Source organism: Microtus oregoni, unplaced genomic scaffold (genome assembly GCF_018167655.1).
Source record: "Microtus oregoni isolate MIOR12 unplaced genomic scaffold, Mior012 000016F_ref0000370, whole genome shotgun sequence".
NCBI lineage: Eukaryota > Metazoa > Chordata > Mammalia > Rodentia > Cricetidae > Microtus > Microtus oregoni.
The window spans coordinates 4,963,856-4,981,376 of NW_024543075.1; the positions used below are offsets into that span (position 1 = coordinate 4,963,856).

Genomic DNA, 17,521 nt, shown 5'->3' on the forward strand with positions numbered 1-17,521 from the left:
GGCATCTGCATAAAATGCACCTAGTGGCGGGGAGAGGGGAGGTCTTTAGTCCCAGCCAGCGCTCAGGCAGCAAGGCCAGCAGATCGCTGAGTTCAAGGCCACCCTGGTCTACATAGCAAGTTTCTGGCCAGATGGGGCTACATAGTGAGATCCTGACACAAACAAACAAGGGGTGGGAGGGGTGAGAGTTGAGGCCTATCTGAACTCTAGATTAAAAGATACATTATTTCCAAGTATTCAAAGTTTGTTTTATGAAGTTAATACACAGCCCAGACCATGGTAACTGGTGCGATCACTCCACACTGTCTCTCAACCAAAGCTCCCTATTCTGGAACCCAAGTCTCAGGGCCTTTCTCCTGGCAAAGCCCACTCTCCCCCAAGAAGAGAACATTGGAGTCCCTGGGACTGGGGTTTCAAATAGTTGTGGTGTTGGGGATTAAACCCAGGTCCAGGAAGGGCAGCTGGTGCTCTTAGCCATTGAACCATCTCTCCAGTCCTAATGTTCACTTATTAAACCTGGGCACTCAGAGAAATGTGTGTTAGCCATTGATTGGCCCACAGTCTAGAATGCACAAGCCAAGGAGGTGACCACTCGGTAGGAGAAACCTTGAAACCGAGTTAATTGGTTTATTAATTGTTTTTAACTTTAAAAATACATATGAATGGTGTCCCTGCAATTATGTCTGTGTACCACATGTGTGCCTGATGACTCAGAGGCCAGAAGAGGCCAATAAAACTCTTGAAATTGGAGTTACAAATAGTTGTGAGCCCCCAAACCCCAGTCCTATGGAAGAGCAACCCATGCTCTTACCGACTGAGTCATCTCTCCAACCTCTCGCTGGTTTAATTTTCGTTCGTGCTCCGAGCATACACCTCAGTTATTTGTCCTGAAAACTGAAACAGTGTTTAAGATGTTCGGTGGGAGATTCTGTCTCAACTCTGGGCCTAACAGCACACCCAGACGTGTGTGTGTGTGTGTGTGTGTGTGTGTGTGTGTGTGTACGCACACGCGTGCGCTGAACTCACTGGTTCCACCCTGGCGGGACAGGAACCCACCATACCCTTGGCTTCAGAGAGTTCGAGACAAATGGAGTGTATGCAGATTGTCCCCAAAAGGAGCTCCCTCAAACCCTGATGAAGCTCTCAGCTTCTTTAAACTATTTGGTTTCTGGCCCCAGTACAATTTGGGAATTTTGATTTGGTTTTGCCTCTATCCTGGTTTGCCTCCAAACTGAAGCAGAAATGTTATTTCTCACCCTTCACTCATCACTGCCACCACGTTGGGCAGCAGTGGCCATATCAGAGCCATCTGAGCTGGGGCACCAGAGATCCTAGGGCCAAGGGTGCTTCTCTGGCATTTTCATCCTCCCCACACGGATTTGCTCTCTGAACTTTCCCACAATCTGCCAGGCCTCAGAGTTTTGCGTCGTTACCCAGGGCCAGACACAGCTATCCAGCGGTTGGCTCACCTCTCCTCTGGCACCGCCCCTATCCGTGTGGCACCGCCCTGCCCCCAACTCCGCCAGTTCTGCAGCCATGGTTGTGCTCAAGGGCATCCCGAAGGTGCTGTCGCCGGAGCTGCTATTCGCACTTGCTCGGATGGGTCACGGAGACGAGATAGGTGAGCTTGTAGAAAGACAAGCCGGCAGCGTGGCCTCTAGCAGTGGTGCGGTCTGCACGGGGAGCCCTTGACCGGCAGAGTCCAGGAATGCCTGGGACACTACGTCACCTTGCTCTTCAGAACAGGAAGCATCCGGTTGCTTCAGAAAAATAGCTGAATTGAAGCCTACCATTGACTCAGGCCGCAGAATTCTGGAAAGGGCAAACCAGGTTCCAAATTCAGCAGCAAGATAGTTCCCAGACCTCCCACGTGGTCTCCTAGGTCTGCTGGATTCTCTGGCCCTGGCCTGGTGCCCTAGGACAAGACCCAACAGCCAAAGGCTGGGGTGAGAATATTGGTTCCTCCTCCCAGTCACTGGTTTCATTGCCTCCTTTATATAGTGTCTTTTTTTCTGCTGCTCTGAAGGGAGCTAATGGAGTGACCCATGATCTGTCCCCACTAACTGGAGTGGGAAGGATATACTGACCGGGCATCTGGACATCCCAGATGGTGGGCTGTGTTGATAATGCACAAGGATGTGTGGCTTTGCGATACGTGAGGTGATCATCTGGGAGGGAGAACCACACCACCTTCTCTCCCTTCAGTTCTTGCAGATGCAAACTTCCCAACTTCCTCCATCTGCCAGTGTGGGCCCATAGAGATCCGAGCAGATGGTGAGCACTGTAGATAGACCCGGTCCTGGTTCTGTGCCCTCTCTGTCCTGGCCCCTCATTCCTGTTAACTGGTTGCTTACTGTGACCCAAAATGAAAGTTTGAGACAGGCGGGGTTACAGGTCATGATGAGAACAGAGGCCTGACCCCAGCTCTGTGTCCTCCTAGGCCTGGCCATCCCACAGCTCCTGGAGGCTGTGCTGAAGCTGCTGCCCCTGGATACCTATGTGGAAAGCCCGGTGAGGAGCAAAAGCTGTGCGCTGAGCTGGGCCTCAGTTTCCTCTTTGCCAGACTTCATATGACCCCACACCCCTAAAGGGCCCCCTGTCTCAAGGGAACCCTGGAGGTGCCTAGGGCCACAGAGCTGACCCCTGTCTCCCCAGGCTGCTGTGATGGAGCTAGTGCCCAGTGACAAGGAGAGGGGCCTGCAGACCCCAATATGGAACCTCTATGAATCCCTTCTGCTCACAGCTGGCTGCAAGGTGAGTGCAGCCCCGAGAATGGGCCCCTCTGTCTCCTGGAGGCTCGGGAAGAGTCAATCATGGGGGCATAGATGCCAGAGGTGTATCTGAGCCTGTGGCCACCTCCCTTTGAGCATCTTCCCTCTCTGCTCAAGCCTCTTCTGCTTCCTCCTCCTCCCAGAATCCTGACCTGTCTGCTTGGGAGTTGGTCTCATTTGAGCCAGAGGATTGTGGGCTGCCTGGCGGGCCCCCCTCTGGACTTCAATGGATGTGCACCTTCACCCCAAATCTTACTCTTTGCCACTTCATTCTTGCTAAGGTCTGCATATCACACAGCCTACATCCCTACCTGGCAGAGGACACACCCATTCTCCTAAAGGAGCTGTTGGCAGGGCCTGAGCGGGACCAACCTGAGGACTCCTGTCCTGGGCAGGGGACTTCCAGGGCAGTTTAGAGGATCTAGAGTAACAGTTCTCAACCTGTGGCTTGCAACCCCAAAAAGACCATAGAAAAACAGATATTCACATGAGGGTTCATAGTAGTAACAAAATTACAATTATGAAGTAGCAATGAAAATAATTTTATGGTTGGGGTCACCACAACATGAGGAACTGTAGTAAAGGGTCACAGCATCAGGAAGACTGAGAACCACTTTCCAGAGGCTTGGTGAGTTGAGTCCACATCCGACAGGCACCTTGTCCGTCACAGGCTCAGACAGGGATATGAAAGATGCCCTTTGTCCCCAGTTCCGTGAGACCAGAGGAACAGAACCTAGAAGAGCAGGGTTCCATTGCTGCTACCTCCTAGCTATTTCCTGGTGGGGTACTCAACTCAGGAAGCCACCCAGAAGACTTTCGGGCAAGGTCCCTCCAACCGTGCCATTTTGTCTTCCAGAAAGCTCTGATGAAGATAGAGAGATTTGAGTTTTATGAACGTGCAAAAAAAGCTTTTGCTGTTGTTGCAACCGGGTGAGTTTCTATCGCGTCCAGGTGACTTGGGCAAGTCCTTATCCAGGCCCCGGGAACTGCCTCCACCTCTGCTCTGCCCAGGAAGACAGGAGGGACTTGTGCTGCAGAGTTCCTGAACATTGTTGAGCAGGAGGGATAGAAGTAGAAAGGGGCAAAGTTAGAGTTTCAGCAACCTGACCCTCCGGCAGGGAGACGGCACTCTATGGAAACATCATCCTCAAGAAGGGAACTCTTGACCTCGGACCCTCATAGAGACCACCGGTACCCTTTGGCAGCACTCAGACCTGGACCCCAGATCTTGAGAGACTCTGCTGACCCTGACAGAGATTTCCCCTTCCCCTGATATGTGAAATTGAGGGGGTGGGGAGAGAAGTCACTGTCAATCTTTAAAGGTTTTGTACTCATGAACTTGTCTTGTGATCAGTTCCAGGGAGGCCATTAACTTCCAAATAAGCACCTGCTACCCACTCATCTTTGTTGAGTCCTCAGGTGGAAAATCCGTATGGAATATGAAGCTTGGAGGTTGCTTGAGGGCTGGGAGCTGGACAGGAGCTAGGCCTGGGTAGGAACCTGAGAGCTGAATTGGGTCTGTGGCTGTGGCCTGGGTCTAGACGAAGGGCTAAGCTGGTAGTTGATGTTAGGTGCGCTGCACAGCAGGGGACTGGAGGCGGCTGCACACGATGCTTGTGGGAATTGGGAGTTTCTGAATTCCTCACTTGGGTTGCAACACACAGTGATTCGTGACTAGGGCCAATCTCTGAACTCTAGGCCAGAGGGCAAAGTGGCAGAGTTGGACTGGACACTTTAAATGGAAGGGTGTTGTCACCCAGACGTGACTGCTCAGCTGCTAGGGAGAGTCATGCTGACCTTCCTGGTTCAAGGTCAGAGAGGTCAGGGTGTGGACTGGAGCCCACCATGCTTATACTTGGCAGGTTGAGCACCCACTACCTATGCCTGAGCAGCTATTAAGTCCAGGAACTCAGATGCAACCTGGCTGCTCCTAACTTTGACTCTTCAGTTGTCCCGGGTGGTAAAGGATCAATTGGGCCTCAGAATCGCAGACAGAATAGCAAGGTTGGAGGGGAGGAACTTAGAAGGGCCTGAAACTGTTTCCCTTGTGAAAACCTGGATGTGTCTACACCACATGTCTGCAGACTATTGGGGAATGTTCATAGCAGCTTCGTCTGTACTGGCCAAAAGCTGCAAACAACCAAAAGTTGAGCAGGTGAGTAGACAGTCCCTATGATGCCCAAGCACTGTTAACTTTTGAGCTATCACCAGCTCCAGTTCCCCTCTAGGAGGAAATGCACAGAGGTTCCTGGCTCGGGCAAAGCTAGAAAGAAACGGGGCCATAGCACTACCCTGGGTCCGTAGATACTTTTGGTCCCAATACAACACTGGGCTCTTGGAACCCCAGCATCTGCAGGTCCTCTGCTTAGATTCAGGGATGTGAAGGCGGAACAGCTCAAATCTTGACCATGGGTCTGACCTCACAGGCACCGGGCAAGAGACTCACTGGGCACTGCTTCCTGACCACCTGCACCTGAATCTCTAGATTAGGCTAGGGGCCAGAAGTGATAAAGAAAGAAAGGAGAGCACTTGGGTGTCCTTATGTGGGATTTGGTTCTACCTGGGACCTGGATAGGATTTTGGGCACCTCTGCTCTGCTGATTAGGGACTGTAAATAGATTCATTTCAATTCAGATTCTTATTAGGATGGCAGGCAGTGCACCTGGAGAAGAGGGCTGCCCCTTGAGGTCACTATCAAAGCAATGGGGAGGTTTTTTTTGGTTTTTTGTTTTTGTTTTTGTTTTTTGGTTGTTTTTGTTTTTTGTTTCTTGTTTTTTGTTTTGTTTTGTTTTGTTTTTTCGAGACAGGGTTTCTCTTTGGCTTTGAGGCCTGTCCTGGAACTAGCTTTTGTAGACCAGGCTGGCCTCAAACTCACAGAGATCCACCTGCCTCTGCCTCCCGAGTGCTGGGATTAAAGGCATGTGCCACCATCGTCCAGCTGTCAGAGCAATGTTATTCATCTTCAGGACCCTGGACTTGACTGTAATGTAGGGGCCTAGATTCATCTACAATGTGTACTCCTCTGCAATGTGGGGGCAGTAGACTCAAGTAATATGAAGACCCCTGGTTCATCGCTGAGATGGAGCATTGGCTCCTGCTTCGTGGGGCTTAGAGGTCTGGGTGCACACGAACCCTCACTCCTCCCACTCATGTCCTGGGGACATGAAACATCCATGAAGCTCTAGGGTGCGTGAGATTGATAGGTGACCTACACAGCTGCATGGGGCTTGGGTGCATTGGGATGGAGAGCTGTCTGTTCTGCCTGAGCTACTGGGGCTGACGAATGTGTGGCTCTGTGACCTCTAGTGCCTCCCACTGCAAGGGTAGGATTGGTAGTTACCCCAGTACCTGTATGCCACGTGTGAGGTAGTTCATCTTAGGTGCTGAGGCCTGAGCAAGGCCATGAGGACAGGCACCCCAGAAAGATCCAGGTGCTGCCCAGAAAACTAGGACAGGAAGTCTGAGCTCTGACTCACTCTTCTGAGCACCTCCATGTGTGTCCACCTGTTTACCCGTGTATCTATCTGCCTATGTCCCCAAGCACACGCATAGCCACACAGCTCTATACCTGTGTATACGCGAACCTATGTACCTGTCAACACTGTACCTATGTGCCTGTGTAACTATACACCTGTGCACCGCCTGCATACATCTTTGTAACTACATACCTATTCATGTGTGTACCTATGTGTCTGCACATTTAGCTATGCATTTCTGCATGTGTGTACCTATACACATGTGAAACTATGTGCCTATGTACCTGAACACTCACCAACCAGAGTTCCACCCAACCTCCCACGCCTTCATAAACATGTCCTTTCTCAGCTTCTTCAGTGGGAATTCCAGGATAGGTTTCATTTTCCTGCTGAGTCTACAACTGCTTACTGGTCCCCACACTTGACATGCTTATCACTTCATCCCTACCTGTGGAAAGATGGACCCAAGGAGAACTATTCATGAGCTGAGGGTCAGCTAGACCTTGTGCCTAGGAAGCTTTGGATGAGCCATATTTGGCAGTGATACCTCTTCCTCCTGGGCCTAGCTGCTGTGCCCCGGGATTGATGGCCTCAAAGATGCTCATGACTTCACCCTGTTTGCAGGTGTTTATTTTTGCTAGCTGGGGGGAGTCAGTGGTCATAACAGCCTGGGCCTCATGACAGGAGTGGGAGAGTGGTTAGGGTTCGCTGGAGTCCTCCAGAGAGTGGGAGATGTGGTCAAGGTCCTTCTCTGGCCCCTGGAGCACCTGACGATGTATCTTGAGCAACATCTGGGGCACCGCTTCATCCTGGACCTCCTCATACTTTGGATGGTGGAGGCTGTCAAGATCCGGTTCTGGGCCTTGAAGAGGGTTCCGAAGATGGCTCAGGAGGTCAGTCTCCACCAAGGTCATGGCATCTGGGAAGAGGCAGAAGTAGGTGTGGCCTCAGTCTCCCTCACAAGTTCCTCCCCACTAGCCTCCTGTACAGTTGGACCCCATGATGTGGCCTTGGTCCCACTCTGACCTGCAAGCTTTTCCTCAGCGGCTGCAAGCTTCTGCTTGGGCACAAGCAGCAGTGCCCCCAACTGGTTGTCCTTCTCCAGGGCCTCCATGGCTTTGGTACCCAACGCCCTGCCAGCATGAGTAGGGTAAGGTTCACGCACAGGTGGGAAAAGTTAGACACTTTAGAAGACATTCTCTGCCCCCAGGCAGCTGCCGGGTCTAGAAGCCACTCCATACCCACCCACTTCATCAACTGCCCTGTAAGACCTGGTACATGGCTTTGCGCCCCCAGTGTCTCTAATGCAGTAAGTGCAGGGGTGAGGTCTGAGGGGGTCAGAGTCTTCCCTGGGCAGGGTCCTCAAGGACAAGGGAGGTAATATATTGTGCTGTTCTAAAACTTAGTCTGTTGCAGGCTTCAGGGAGAGCTGAGTCTGGGAGATGCCCAGGGGTCCCTGGTAGATGACCTGGGCCTCCTGGGGGGGAGGGGGACTCCCAAGGAGGGATCTGTAGGGTTTGAGTATCAACTCCTTCTCAAAGCTTCTGAACTGCCATGTTCTCCATCCCCCAGTGCATCAGCCCACACTTGCCTTCTGGAGCACTTACTTCTCTGTTTCCTGTTCAAGGATCACATGTTTGCCTTTGGTCTTGACAGGGACCTAGGAGAGTAGGTCATGGGTGCGGATTTTTCCAGTTAGTAGTCCAAGGTTGGAGGACACCCAGGGAGAGGACACCCTGAGGCCCACCCACAGGCAGGGCTTCCTCTCAACCAGTGTTTAACTCTAAGGGATAAGGGTCACTGTGGATATCAGGATTGCAGGTAGGGGATTTAGAACACCAGCCTGTCCCTAAATGACCAGTCTACCTGAATACCTGGCCTGAAGAAAGGAGAATCCTTCAACAGGTACCCGGAACTCACTTTGGACTCTGCACTCTCACTACACCCTGGACTTTTGCACCAATTAAGGCTGTGCTTCCCCCTCCCTGACCTGGCTAATGGCCCAGAAGGTAGTTGGCGCCTCTGAACGTAACACCTTATGAGACAAAGTAACAGGAGAGAAGTGAGGCAAAGGGCGACCTTGGGGAAGTGCCCAGCTCCAAGAAGCTGTGGTTGGCTGTGAAGGGTGGCCCTCCCTCAACCTCTTCTGTTGCCATGTGCACAGGCCGAGTTTGCTTGGCACAGGGCAAGCTCAGTTCATTTCCTTCTGGGCCCTCTGTCACCAGGCTAGACCATGCCCTCGGTGAGTATGCCAGGGTCAGTGTGGAGAAGACCCACCTCACACAGGGTCATCCTAGATGGTCCATGTTCTCACCTGTAATCATTTGTGTCATGAAGCCCAAACCCTCCCACCCTGGGGCCACCTGAGTGTCATAGGAACTCATGTCCCCGCCTGGTAAGATGAGTGCCATGGAGGACCATGTTCACTCATCCTGGGGTCACCTGGGTGTCATGGAGGCTCACATCCCCATGTGGTTATGTGGGTATGATGGAGACCCATGTCCTTCAGGTCACCTGGATATTATGGAAGCCCATATCCTCACCTGGTGACCTGGGTGTCATGGAGATTTTCCCACTAGACCCCAGAAGGGCCCATGCCCTTCTCTTCCTGAGGCCCCCTCCTCAGTATTCACACGATGTTGCTACCACATTCGCCATGTGGCTCTGCCCTGCCTCCCCTCTCCTTGCCCAGCGTGGGGTAGAGGAAAAGAGGTCCTTTCCAATAATCCCCGCTAACTGGGGCAGAGGTGGGCAGCCGGGGATGAGGCCAGGTAGAGGAGCCCCGTATACCTGGCGTGCTGGGATTGCACCGGCCTCCTGCAGCAGCACAGCCACCAGACAGGTGGCCAGGAGAAACCTGGGGGACCAGAGAGAAAATGTGAGGTGGTGAAGAGTCACCTCAGCTCCTGATGAGCCAGTCAAGACCTGCTGGGGCCAGTGGCATGTGTCTTGGGCAGAGGGAGGTCCCTGCTGATCCATTAGCTCTTGATTGATTTCACAGGAAAGGCAGGCAGAATAAGCAAACAAGATGCTCAGGGCACACCTGCTCTGTCTCTATGCCAAGTTCTCCACAAGACACCACATGCCCTAGGCACATCCTATGTGACAGGACACTGGCAGTCAGTGCCGAGGATTCCAGAGGCCATACACACACACACACACATGGGCCTGCATACACGTATGCATGACAACATTAGCAGAATGGATGGAGGCCCTAGCACAATACCACATGTATCACAGTACTCCTGAGAATCCGTGACCCATGGTATTGGGAATAGGGTAACTTCTAGTAGGCTCCCAGTGGCCAGTAGCCCCAGCCCCACCATACAAACAGAAGGAATGGCAGGTATTTTTGAACATGTAGTTGTAGAAAGGTATTCATTTGTGTGAAGTATGCATGTGTTTGTGTTATATGGTATGCATATGTATACATGCATGTGTGTGGTGTGTGTGTCTGTGTCTCTGTGTGCCTGTCTTTGTGTGTACTAAAGCCTCAAAGAAACCTCTCGGACAGGCAGTGGTAGCACATGCCTTTAATCCCAACACTTGGGAGGCAGAGGCAGGTGGATCTCTGTGAGTTCAAGGCCAACCTGGTCTACAGAGTGAGTTCCAGGACAGCCAGGACTACACAGAGAAACCCTGTCTCGAAAGAAAAAATAAAAGAAAGGTAAGGAAAGAAAGGGAAAAGAGGGGGGAAAGGGAAGGGAAAGGAAGGGAAGGGGGAGAAGAGAGGAGAAGAAAAGGGAGGGGAGAGGAGAGGAGAGGAGAGGAGAGGAGAGGAGAGGAGAGAAACCTTTCCTCTTCTCTGCAATTCAGCACTTTGTGATAGGGATAAAGGACAGCAGGTGAGGATCTGGCCACATAGAGTTGAGTAGCCCTGTCTCACCTCAGAACTGCTAGACAGAGGCCTATTCTTATGCTGGGCAGAGAGATGAACATGGAGAACCTCACCCAAGGTTTTGTCCTCTCTGTCCTCTGCCTCCATGGTGATTCTTGTTCTACAGGGGCCCTAGGTCTCGCTGGGAATGAAACCCTAGCTCCAGGGTGACCAACAATCAGGTTGTCTGATTCCTGCCTCTACTCCCACCAGCCCTCAAAGGCTGCTACATATTCCCCTGCCTCCCCTACCCTGCCACTGTCCCCTTTCTTTTGGGCCATCATAGCCTGGAATTGTTGCCTCTTCATAGGGGTCCTTTAGGATTGAATGGTCTACTGGCTCAGGGTCCCCATAGGACAACTCACCCTCATGCCTATCTGGAGGCCACTTGGGATGCTCTTAGAGATAAACCCTGGATTGCAGACCCAGAGTGGGTGTTTTGCAGTAAGAGGGGGGGACTTTCCCTCCCATCCCTCCTTCCTTCCCTTCTTCTCCTAAATTACTCCCCTGGAATCAGGCTTCAAATGGGGATAGACTAACCCCCAGGGCTTATCTCTAAGTCAGAACTCCTGAACTCAGACTCAGGGTGACCCTAACCACACATCCAGGCCCACCCTGGCCAGTGCCCCACTGCCAACTTTTAAGGGTAGGAAAGTTAGAGCCTGGGGGCCATGACATCACCTCTTCATGACTGGCGCTCCCTCTCGGTGCCAAGAATCTCTAGGCGAGTGGAGAAGCTGCAGATCCCAGTCTCCAGGTGCCCGGTCCTTTTTCTCCCAACCCTGGCTGCTTAGGGTTTTATTGCCCATACATGGGTGTGTCTGATCAGAGGTCAGGGGCCAGCAATCACTGGGCAGTAGGTGATCCTGCCCCACCATATGACTTGAGCAGTGAACACAGACTGAGCCACCAGGAGACTTTGGATCTCTCACCTGCCAGTTCTACCATGACCTGCCCATTTTAGCACCGGACCACACGCCACGGGACCACTAGCTTCTGTTCCCTGGTCACCATAGCCGAAGTCTTCTGCATGCGTAGGCACTTGGCTCTGTTACCCCTCGACCCTCTACGGGGCTAAGCTTCAGACCAACAACGACAATACCCAAGTGTCCCCAGAGCTGGCCCAGGGTGGGATTCTATAAGATAGAGTAAAGATCATAAAAACACCAAGCTCTTCAAGGCTTCTTGGCTTCACCCCTTTCCTTTGGGACTTCAGGATAGAGCAGTTGTCACTCCAAGAAACAGCTGCACTTTGGGGAGGCAACCCCTAGATAAATAAGTTACTTTCAGAGAGGCAACTACGGTCAGGGCTCAAGGAGCTGGTCTCCCCCTGGCGAGGATAGGCAGTCACTGCAGATAGCCAGAGTTTCCGGGAGACTCAAAACTAAGGAAATTGTTGAAATTCAAAGAGACAGTATTGAGAAAGTACTTTTATAGCAATCCTCCTCAGAGTAATGGGGACAGGCAGCAGCCTTGAAAGAAGACGTACACCATCCTACCATGGTCCAACACTCCCTCTGTGAATCCAAGGTTATCTTGTGTGGTGATTTCAATGAGAATATCCCCTGCACAGCCTTACATATTTTAAGACTCTGGCCCCAGTTTGTGGAATTGTTTAAGAAGGATTAGGAGGTGTGGCTTTGTTACTGGTGTTACTGGGGGTAGACTTTGAGGTTTATAAGGCCCATGCCGTTCTCAGTTATCTCTCTTCCTCTCCTTTCTCCCACCCTCCCTCCCTCTGTCCCCCCCCCCCCCATCTTTCTCTCTGTTATAGGGATCCAGCAGAGTCACTGTATCTAGGGTAAGCATTAGAATGAATAGTTGTTTTCTAGAAATACTTTGAAGAAATCATGGTGAAAACAGTGGTGTTTTCCATGGTTTATAGAATTGTTTTTCTGAGGGAGCTTTACAGCCCTTGTGTGGCTTTGACCACAAGACTCTTCTGGCACACCTGAGGCTCTCAGATAATTGGGCACTGCACATGGTACACAGTAAGGACTAAAGTGGTGGGGATGCGATGTTTTCATTCAGAAAAGATGAACAGATTAGATCAGGGACTTTGGTATAAGGAACTTGTTTAACCAAAAAAGAAAGCAACTTTGTGTGATAATCAATAATATGCCTTTGAACGGCTGTTTGAGGCTCAGTTCATCAGATACTGTCCCTCCCTGTCGCCACACAGGCCTAAGGAATTCATCTTGGAGCGACCTTTCTTCAGCCAACCCACACAATGCAGAACACCTGATATTTGGTGCCCAAATGGATATTTTTTTTCTTGGTTTTTTGAGACAGGGTTTCTCTGTGGTTTTGGAGCCTGTCCTGGAACTAGCTCTTGTAGACCAGGCTGGTCTCGAACTCACAAAGGTCCGCCTGCCTCTGCCTCCCAAGTGCTGGGATTAAAGGCCCAAATGGATATTTTAATATAATTACTGATTCTCAATATGCAGAAGGAATTTATTCTTGATAATTCAGAATTAACTTTGTTATTTATAGAACTACAACAGGCAGTCTGGGAAAGGGATTGCCCACTTTATCTTACTCCCATTCAGCCCCATGCTGGATTGCCTGAGCCATTAACAAAAGGAAATAAAGAGGTTGATTAAGTATTAATAAAACTGTAATAAAACTGAAGAAAGTATGGAATATATACATATTAAAGTATTACTCAGCAGTAAAAAACAAAGACTTCTTGAATTTTGCGTACAAACGGATGGAAATAGAAAACACTATCCTGAGTGAGGTAAGCCAGACCCAAAAAGAGGAACATGGGATGTACTCACTCATATTTGGTTTCTAGCCATAAATAAAGGACATTGAGCTTATAATTCACGATCCTAGAGAAGCTAAATAAGAAGGTGAATCCAAAGACAAACATATAGGCATCCTCCTGAATATTAACCTTCATCAGGCGATGAAAGGAGACAGAGACAGAGACCCACATTGGAGCACCGGACAGAAATCTCAAGGTCCGAATCAGGAGCAGAAGGAGAGGGAGCACGAGCAAGGAACTCAGGACCGCGAGGGGTGCACCCACACAATGAGACAATGGGGATGTTCTATCGGGAACTCACCAAGGCCAGCTGGCCTAGGTCTGAAAAAGCATGGGATAAAACCGGACTTGCTGAACATAGCGGACAATGAGGACTACAGAGAACTCAAGAACAATGGCAATGGGTTTTTGATCCTACTGCACGTACTGGCTTTGGGGGAGCCTAGGCAGTTTGGATGCTCACCTTACTAAACCTGGATAGAGGTGGGCGGTCCTTGGACTTCCCACAGGTCAGGGAACCCTGATTGCTCTTCGAGCTGATGAGAGAGAGGGACTTGATGGGGGAGGGGGAGGGAAAGGGGAGGCAGTGGCGGGGAGGAGGCAGAAATCCTTAATAAATAAATAAATTAAAATTAAAAAAAGCTTCAAAATTTCATTTAAAGCATAATGTTAATAATAAATGCTTAAAATTATTTCATAACCTGATGACAAGCCAAAAAATTATTTTTAAAACTGTCCTACTTGTTCTTTATATAATCAAATTCCTTTACCTACAGGAAGTAATCCTAAGGATGCTCAAAAATAAAGCTTGACATGTAACAAACTTTTTAAAATTAAAATATATGCATTATACTATTAATACATACTCTGGATTGCAATGTACATATGCCTTAAGTTCTGAAAAGGCTGATTGTATAATTATACATTTATTAGGTACAATGGCTATAATACACTGATAAAAATTAAAGCTGATAATGCCCCTGCTTATGTTTCCAGTAAAATGAAACAAATTTTTACATGTCATAACATAAAGCACATTACAGAAATACCATATAATCCTACAGGACAAACAATTGTTAAAATATCTAATCACTCACACTCTAAAGGGATGCTAATAAAACATGAGGGGGATATGAGGACTCCCAGAGATACTTTACATAATGCTTTACTAACTCTAAATTGTTGAATTCTAATGAAACAGGGACAACAGTGACCAGTTGTTGAATTCTAATGAAACAGGGATAACAGTTACCAAAAAGCATTGAACCATAAAAAAATTGCTGAATGAAGTCAGCTTGAAGATGCTTTAACAGCAGAATGACAACCAGAAAAGGTGTTAAAATGGGGCCAAGGGTATGCTTATGTTTCTGCAGGAGTGGAAAGTTGTGGAAGAAAGAGATACAGAAAGTCCTTAAAGCAGACAGCTGATTTTCCTACATGGGGACAGCTTAAGAAATTGACTGAAGGAGATGCGGTAATTTGGTTGGCTAGGAAACCTTTGAATGTGACAACTTTGTTCCTTGCTGTGCTGTCTGTGGTAACTGTCCAGGTAACAGAGACTAAACATGCTTACTGGGCTTATATTCATAATTCTCCAATTAACAAAAGAGTAAGTTGGGGAGACAGAGATATTCCTGTTGTGATCAGTGAATTCTCTTGTTTACCTTTTGCTGCCTGGGGCCAGCCTCCAGCAGCGCAGGGCTCAAAGGGAAATTCATGGAGTCTGTGAGGAACTTAGTGGAAAGACACTCACACATGCTCTTGATGGTCTCTTTCTTTGTTCTTCTTTATTCTCCTTTCTCCTTTATCCAGAAATGTCCCTTCTTTATCTCTTGATATATTTCTTCTTTCTTGATGTTCTCCTCCTAATTCTCTCATTCCTAATGTTTTCCTTCTAACTCCTTCTAATTCTGTCTTTATTCTTTCCCTTACAGCTTATATACCCCAGCAAAATCTTCCAGGCCATATAAAAATTACAGTGTGGTTACATTCTATTTTCCAAGTGAATGATTACAATGAATACAAGTAGAAAACAACATGCTTTCCATTTCCCATAACACAAATAAACATTTTACGTATTACAGGTGAAAAACAAATTATCCCAAGAACCCATGTACATTCATCCCCAAGCAACTTGTTATAGATTAACAGACTATGAACAATCAAGGTATTCTTTTACTGGTAGACTATTTTGTGGTTACAAAGAAAGGACCAATCACTTTATTACTTATCTTGAACGTAAGATAAAGGAATCACAAACCTAAACTTTTATACACGAAAAACAATCAATCAGCTCTACTATAAATCTTTAGGATGCATACCCACTCATTAATAGTTTTTTTATATCAGGAGGTTGAGGGCAGAAATGGGTACAAGAAATTAATCATCACCTTTGGTCATCAACTAATCCTAGCAAGAAAGGCATGCCAACTAATGACCTTCTATGCCTGAGGAAGAGGGCAAGGAAATTATAAACCATACTGTAGGAGTGCAAGGAATTCCTATTTATATGGGTAATGAAACTCAGTGTATAAATATAATTTTTCAAATTTGGTTATGTATAGTTTATACTACCTGGGATTTTCATAATAAATTTTAGTTGTTTCATGCATCTGGTTTTAGAGGACAGTAGATTAATGCTAGTAGTTCCATTAAATCTGCGGGCTACGAGCTGGACGATGCTTTTCCAGCTGAAATGGACGGGGCTCAGCATAGCCCTGGACTGCCATCCAAGCACCTCCCTTGACAATCTCAAAGGTTTCTGGCCAGAGCCTATGGAGCTGCCAGGCACTCTGATGGCTCAAAAGGGTTTTGCCAGTGAGCAAAACCTACCCTGACACAAGATGTGCCCTTTGAAACGTTGCTAATCTCATATTATGGAAAAAGTATCAAATTTACATATTGTTGCTACATTCCCACTACTATTTATTTGGCGGGTTTTTTTTTTGTGTGTGTGTGTGTGCCCAAAATTATTTCTAGATTTTTGCATAGCCTAACAATGGTCAATGAAACTGTTTTAAAAAAAAACTCTTAGGAACTCAATAACAAGAAGACAAATAGCCTGCTTGAAAAACATTTAGAATATCTGAATTGATCTTTCACTAAAGACACACAAATGACTAATGGCCCCATGAGAAGATGCCAAGCTTCAGCCACCAGAGCAATAAGTACAAGGTGCAAAGTGCACCGTGCATGCCTGTTTGGTGGACTGGGTCTCCCCTAAAGTCCACACTGAAGTTCTAATCATTTAGACAGTGTCTGTAGTTGTAGACAGGATCTTTTTAAAAGACTGTGAAGGGCTGTCTTAGTTAGGGCTTCTCTTGCTGTGATGAAACACCATGATCAAAAAACAAGATGGGGAGGAAAGGTGTGGTGGCCCACAAGGAACCCTGGTTTCCATCCAGAGTCTATTCTGCTTATGAATCATTTGAGTTTAAGCTTGCTTGTTTCAGTCTCCTTGAGGGCTGGAAGAAAGTTCTGATTGAGCCCACTGGGGAGGGGGGAATACATTATCTATTAAGACACAGGCTGGTGTATGCCAGCCAAAGGCACAGAAAAGGAAACTACTTGCTGCTGGCAGGACTCACCCGATAGACAGCGAGCCCGCTTGTGCCTTCTCCCAAGGACAGTACAGGGAGGTGGTTACCTGGCTGTACGGCTCTTTGTTCTGCTTTCTGCTCTTAACTGTATAAAAGCAAGTTCGGAAATAAACTCTGGGCTGTTTGGTATTGGCCAAAAGACCTCCCGGATCTATCCTGTGTCTCTGCCTCAGTTTCTTTCACCTGCCTTTTCTCCAACCCTCGCACCCGCCCCCTTCCAGGTACTCAGATTGACTGACTCATCGGAAGGCTCCAACAGAAAGGGTTTATTGGACTTATGCTTCCATCACAGAAGGAAGTCAGGACAGAAACTCAAACAGGACAGGAACCTGGAGGCAGGAACTGAGGCAGAGGCCATGGAGGGGAGCTGCTTACTGGCTTACTCCACATGGCTTGCTCAGTCTATTTTCTTTTAGAACCTAAGATCACCAGCTCAGGGGTGACTCCACCCACAATGTGCTGGACACCCCCCCCAATCAATCACTAATTAAGAAAATGCTCGCCAGGCAATGGTGGCGCACGCCTTTAATCCCAGCACTCGGGAGGCAGAGGCAGGCGGATCTCTGTGAGTTCGAGGCCAGCCTGGTCTACAGAGCTAGTTCCAGGACAGGCTCCAAAGCCACAGAGAAACCCTGTCTCGAAAAAAACAAAAACAAAACAAAAAAAAAAACAAACAGAAGACCCTACCTCAAAAAAAAAAATCAACCAAGAAAATGCTCTACATGCTGGCCGCAGCCCAATCTTATGGAGGCATTTTCTCAGTTGTTTCCTCCTCTTAGATGACTATAGTTTGTGTCAAGTTGACATAAATCTAGCCAGCATAAGAGTTGAGAATTATGATGAATAATCTTGGCTGTCAACTTGGCTGCATCTGGGATCGATTATTACCCAAGCTACTGAGTACAAGAAGAAAAATCCTAGATCTTGAAGGCAATCCAGATAAAAGGACATGGAAGAGAGAAGCCAGCCTTTTGCTTGTTTGCTCTCACTCTCGCTGACAAGTTCATTTATCCTGTTGCTTTGACATT

The 17,521-nt window shown here is 48.4% G+C and overlaps 2 protein-coding genes across 4 annotated transcripts; one reads left to right on the forward strand and one right to left on the reverse strand.

Annotated features, from left to right (window-relative positions):
* Nucleotides 1-1,475: 1,475 nt before the first annotated feature.
* Nucleotides 1,476-4,109, forward strand: Fuom (fucose mutarotase). 3 transcript variants are annotated; one of them, XM_041666436.1, is made up of 6 exons: nt 1,476-1,621; nt 2,206-2,274; nt 2,441-2,511; nt 2,656-2,754; nt 3,628-3,701; nt 3,890-4,109. In XM_041666436.1, exons 1-6 carry the CDS (start codon nt 1,537-1,539, stop codon nt 3,951-3,953), a joined length of 462 nt encoding a protein of 153 aa, XP_041522370.1. In that variant the 5' UTR covers nt 1,476-1,536; the 3' UTR covers nt 3,954-4,109. The 3 variants fall into 3 exon arrangements, with proteins under 3 accessions (XP_041522370.1, XP_041522373.1, XP_041522372.1); XM_041666439.1 differs by having other exon boundaries at nt 3,954-4,109; XM_041666438.1 differs by lacking the exon at nt 2,206-2,274 and having other exon boundaries at nt 1,483-1,621.
* A 2,746-nt stretch (nt 4,110-6,855) lies between these two features.
* Prap1 (proline rich acidic protein 1) lies at nt 6,856-10,954 on the reverse strand. Its single transcript, XM_041666978.1, has 5 exons — nt 10,806-10,954; nt 9,038-9,104; nt 7,855-7,907; nt 7,274-7,380; nt 6,856-7,166 (listed from the first exon to the last, which is right to left on the reverse strand). The coding sequence occupies exons 1-5, from the start codon at nt 10,931-10,933 to the stop codon at nt 6,946-6,948; spliced, it is 576 nt and encodes a 191-aa protein (XP_041522912.1). The 5' UTR covers nt 10,934-10,954; the 3' UTR covers nt 6,856-6,945.
* Between the last annotated feature and the right edge of the window lie 6,567 nt (nt 10,955-17,521).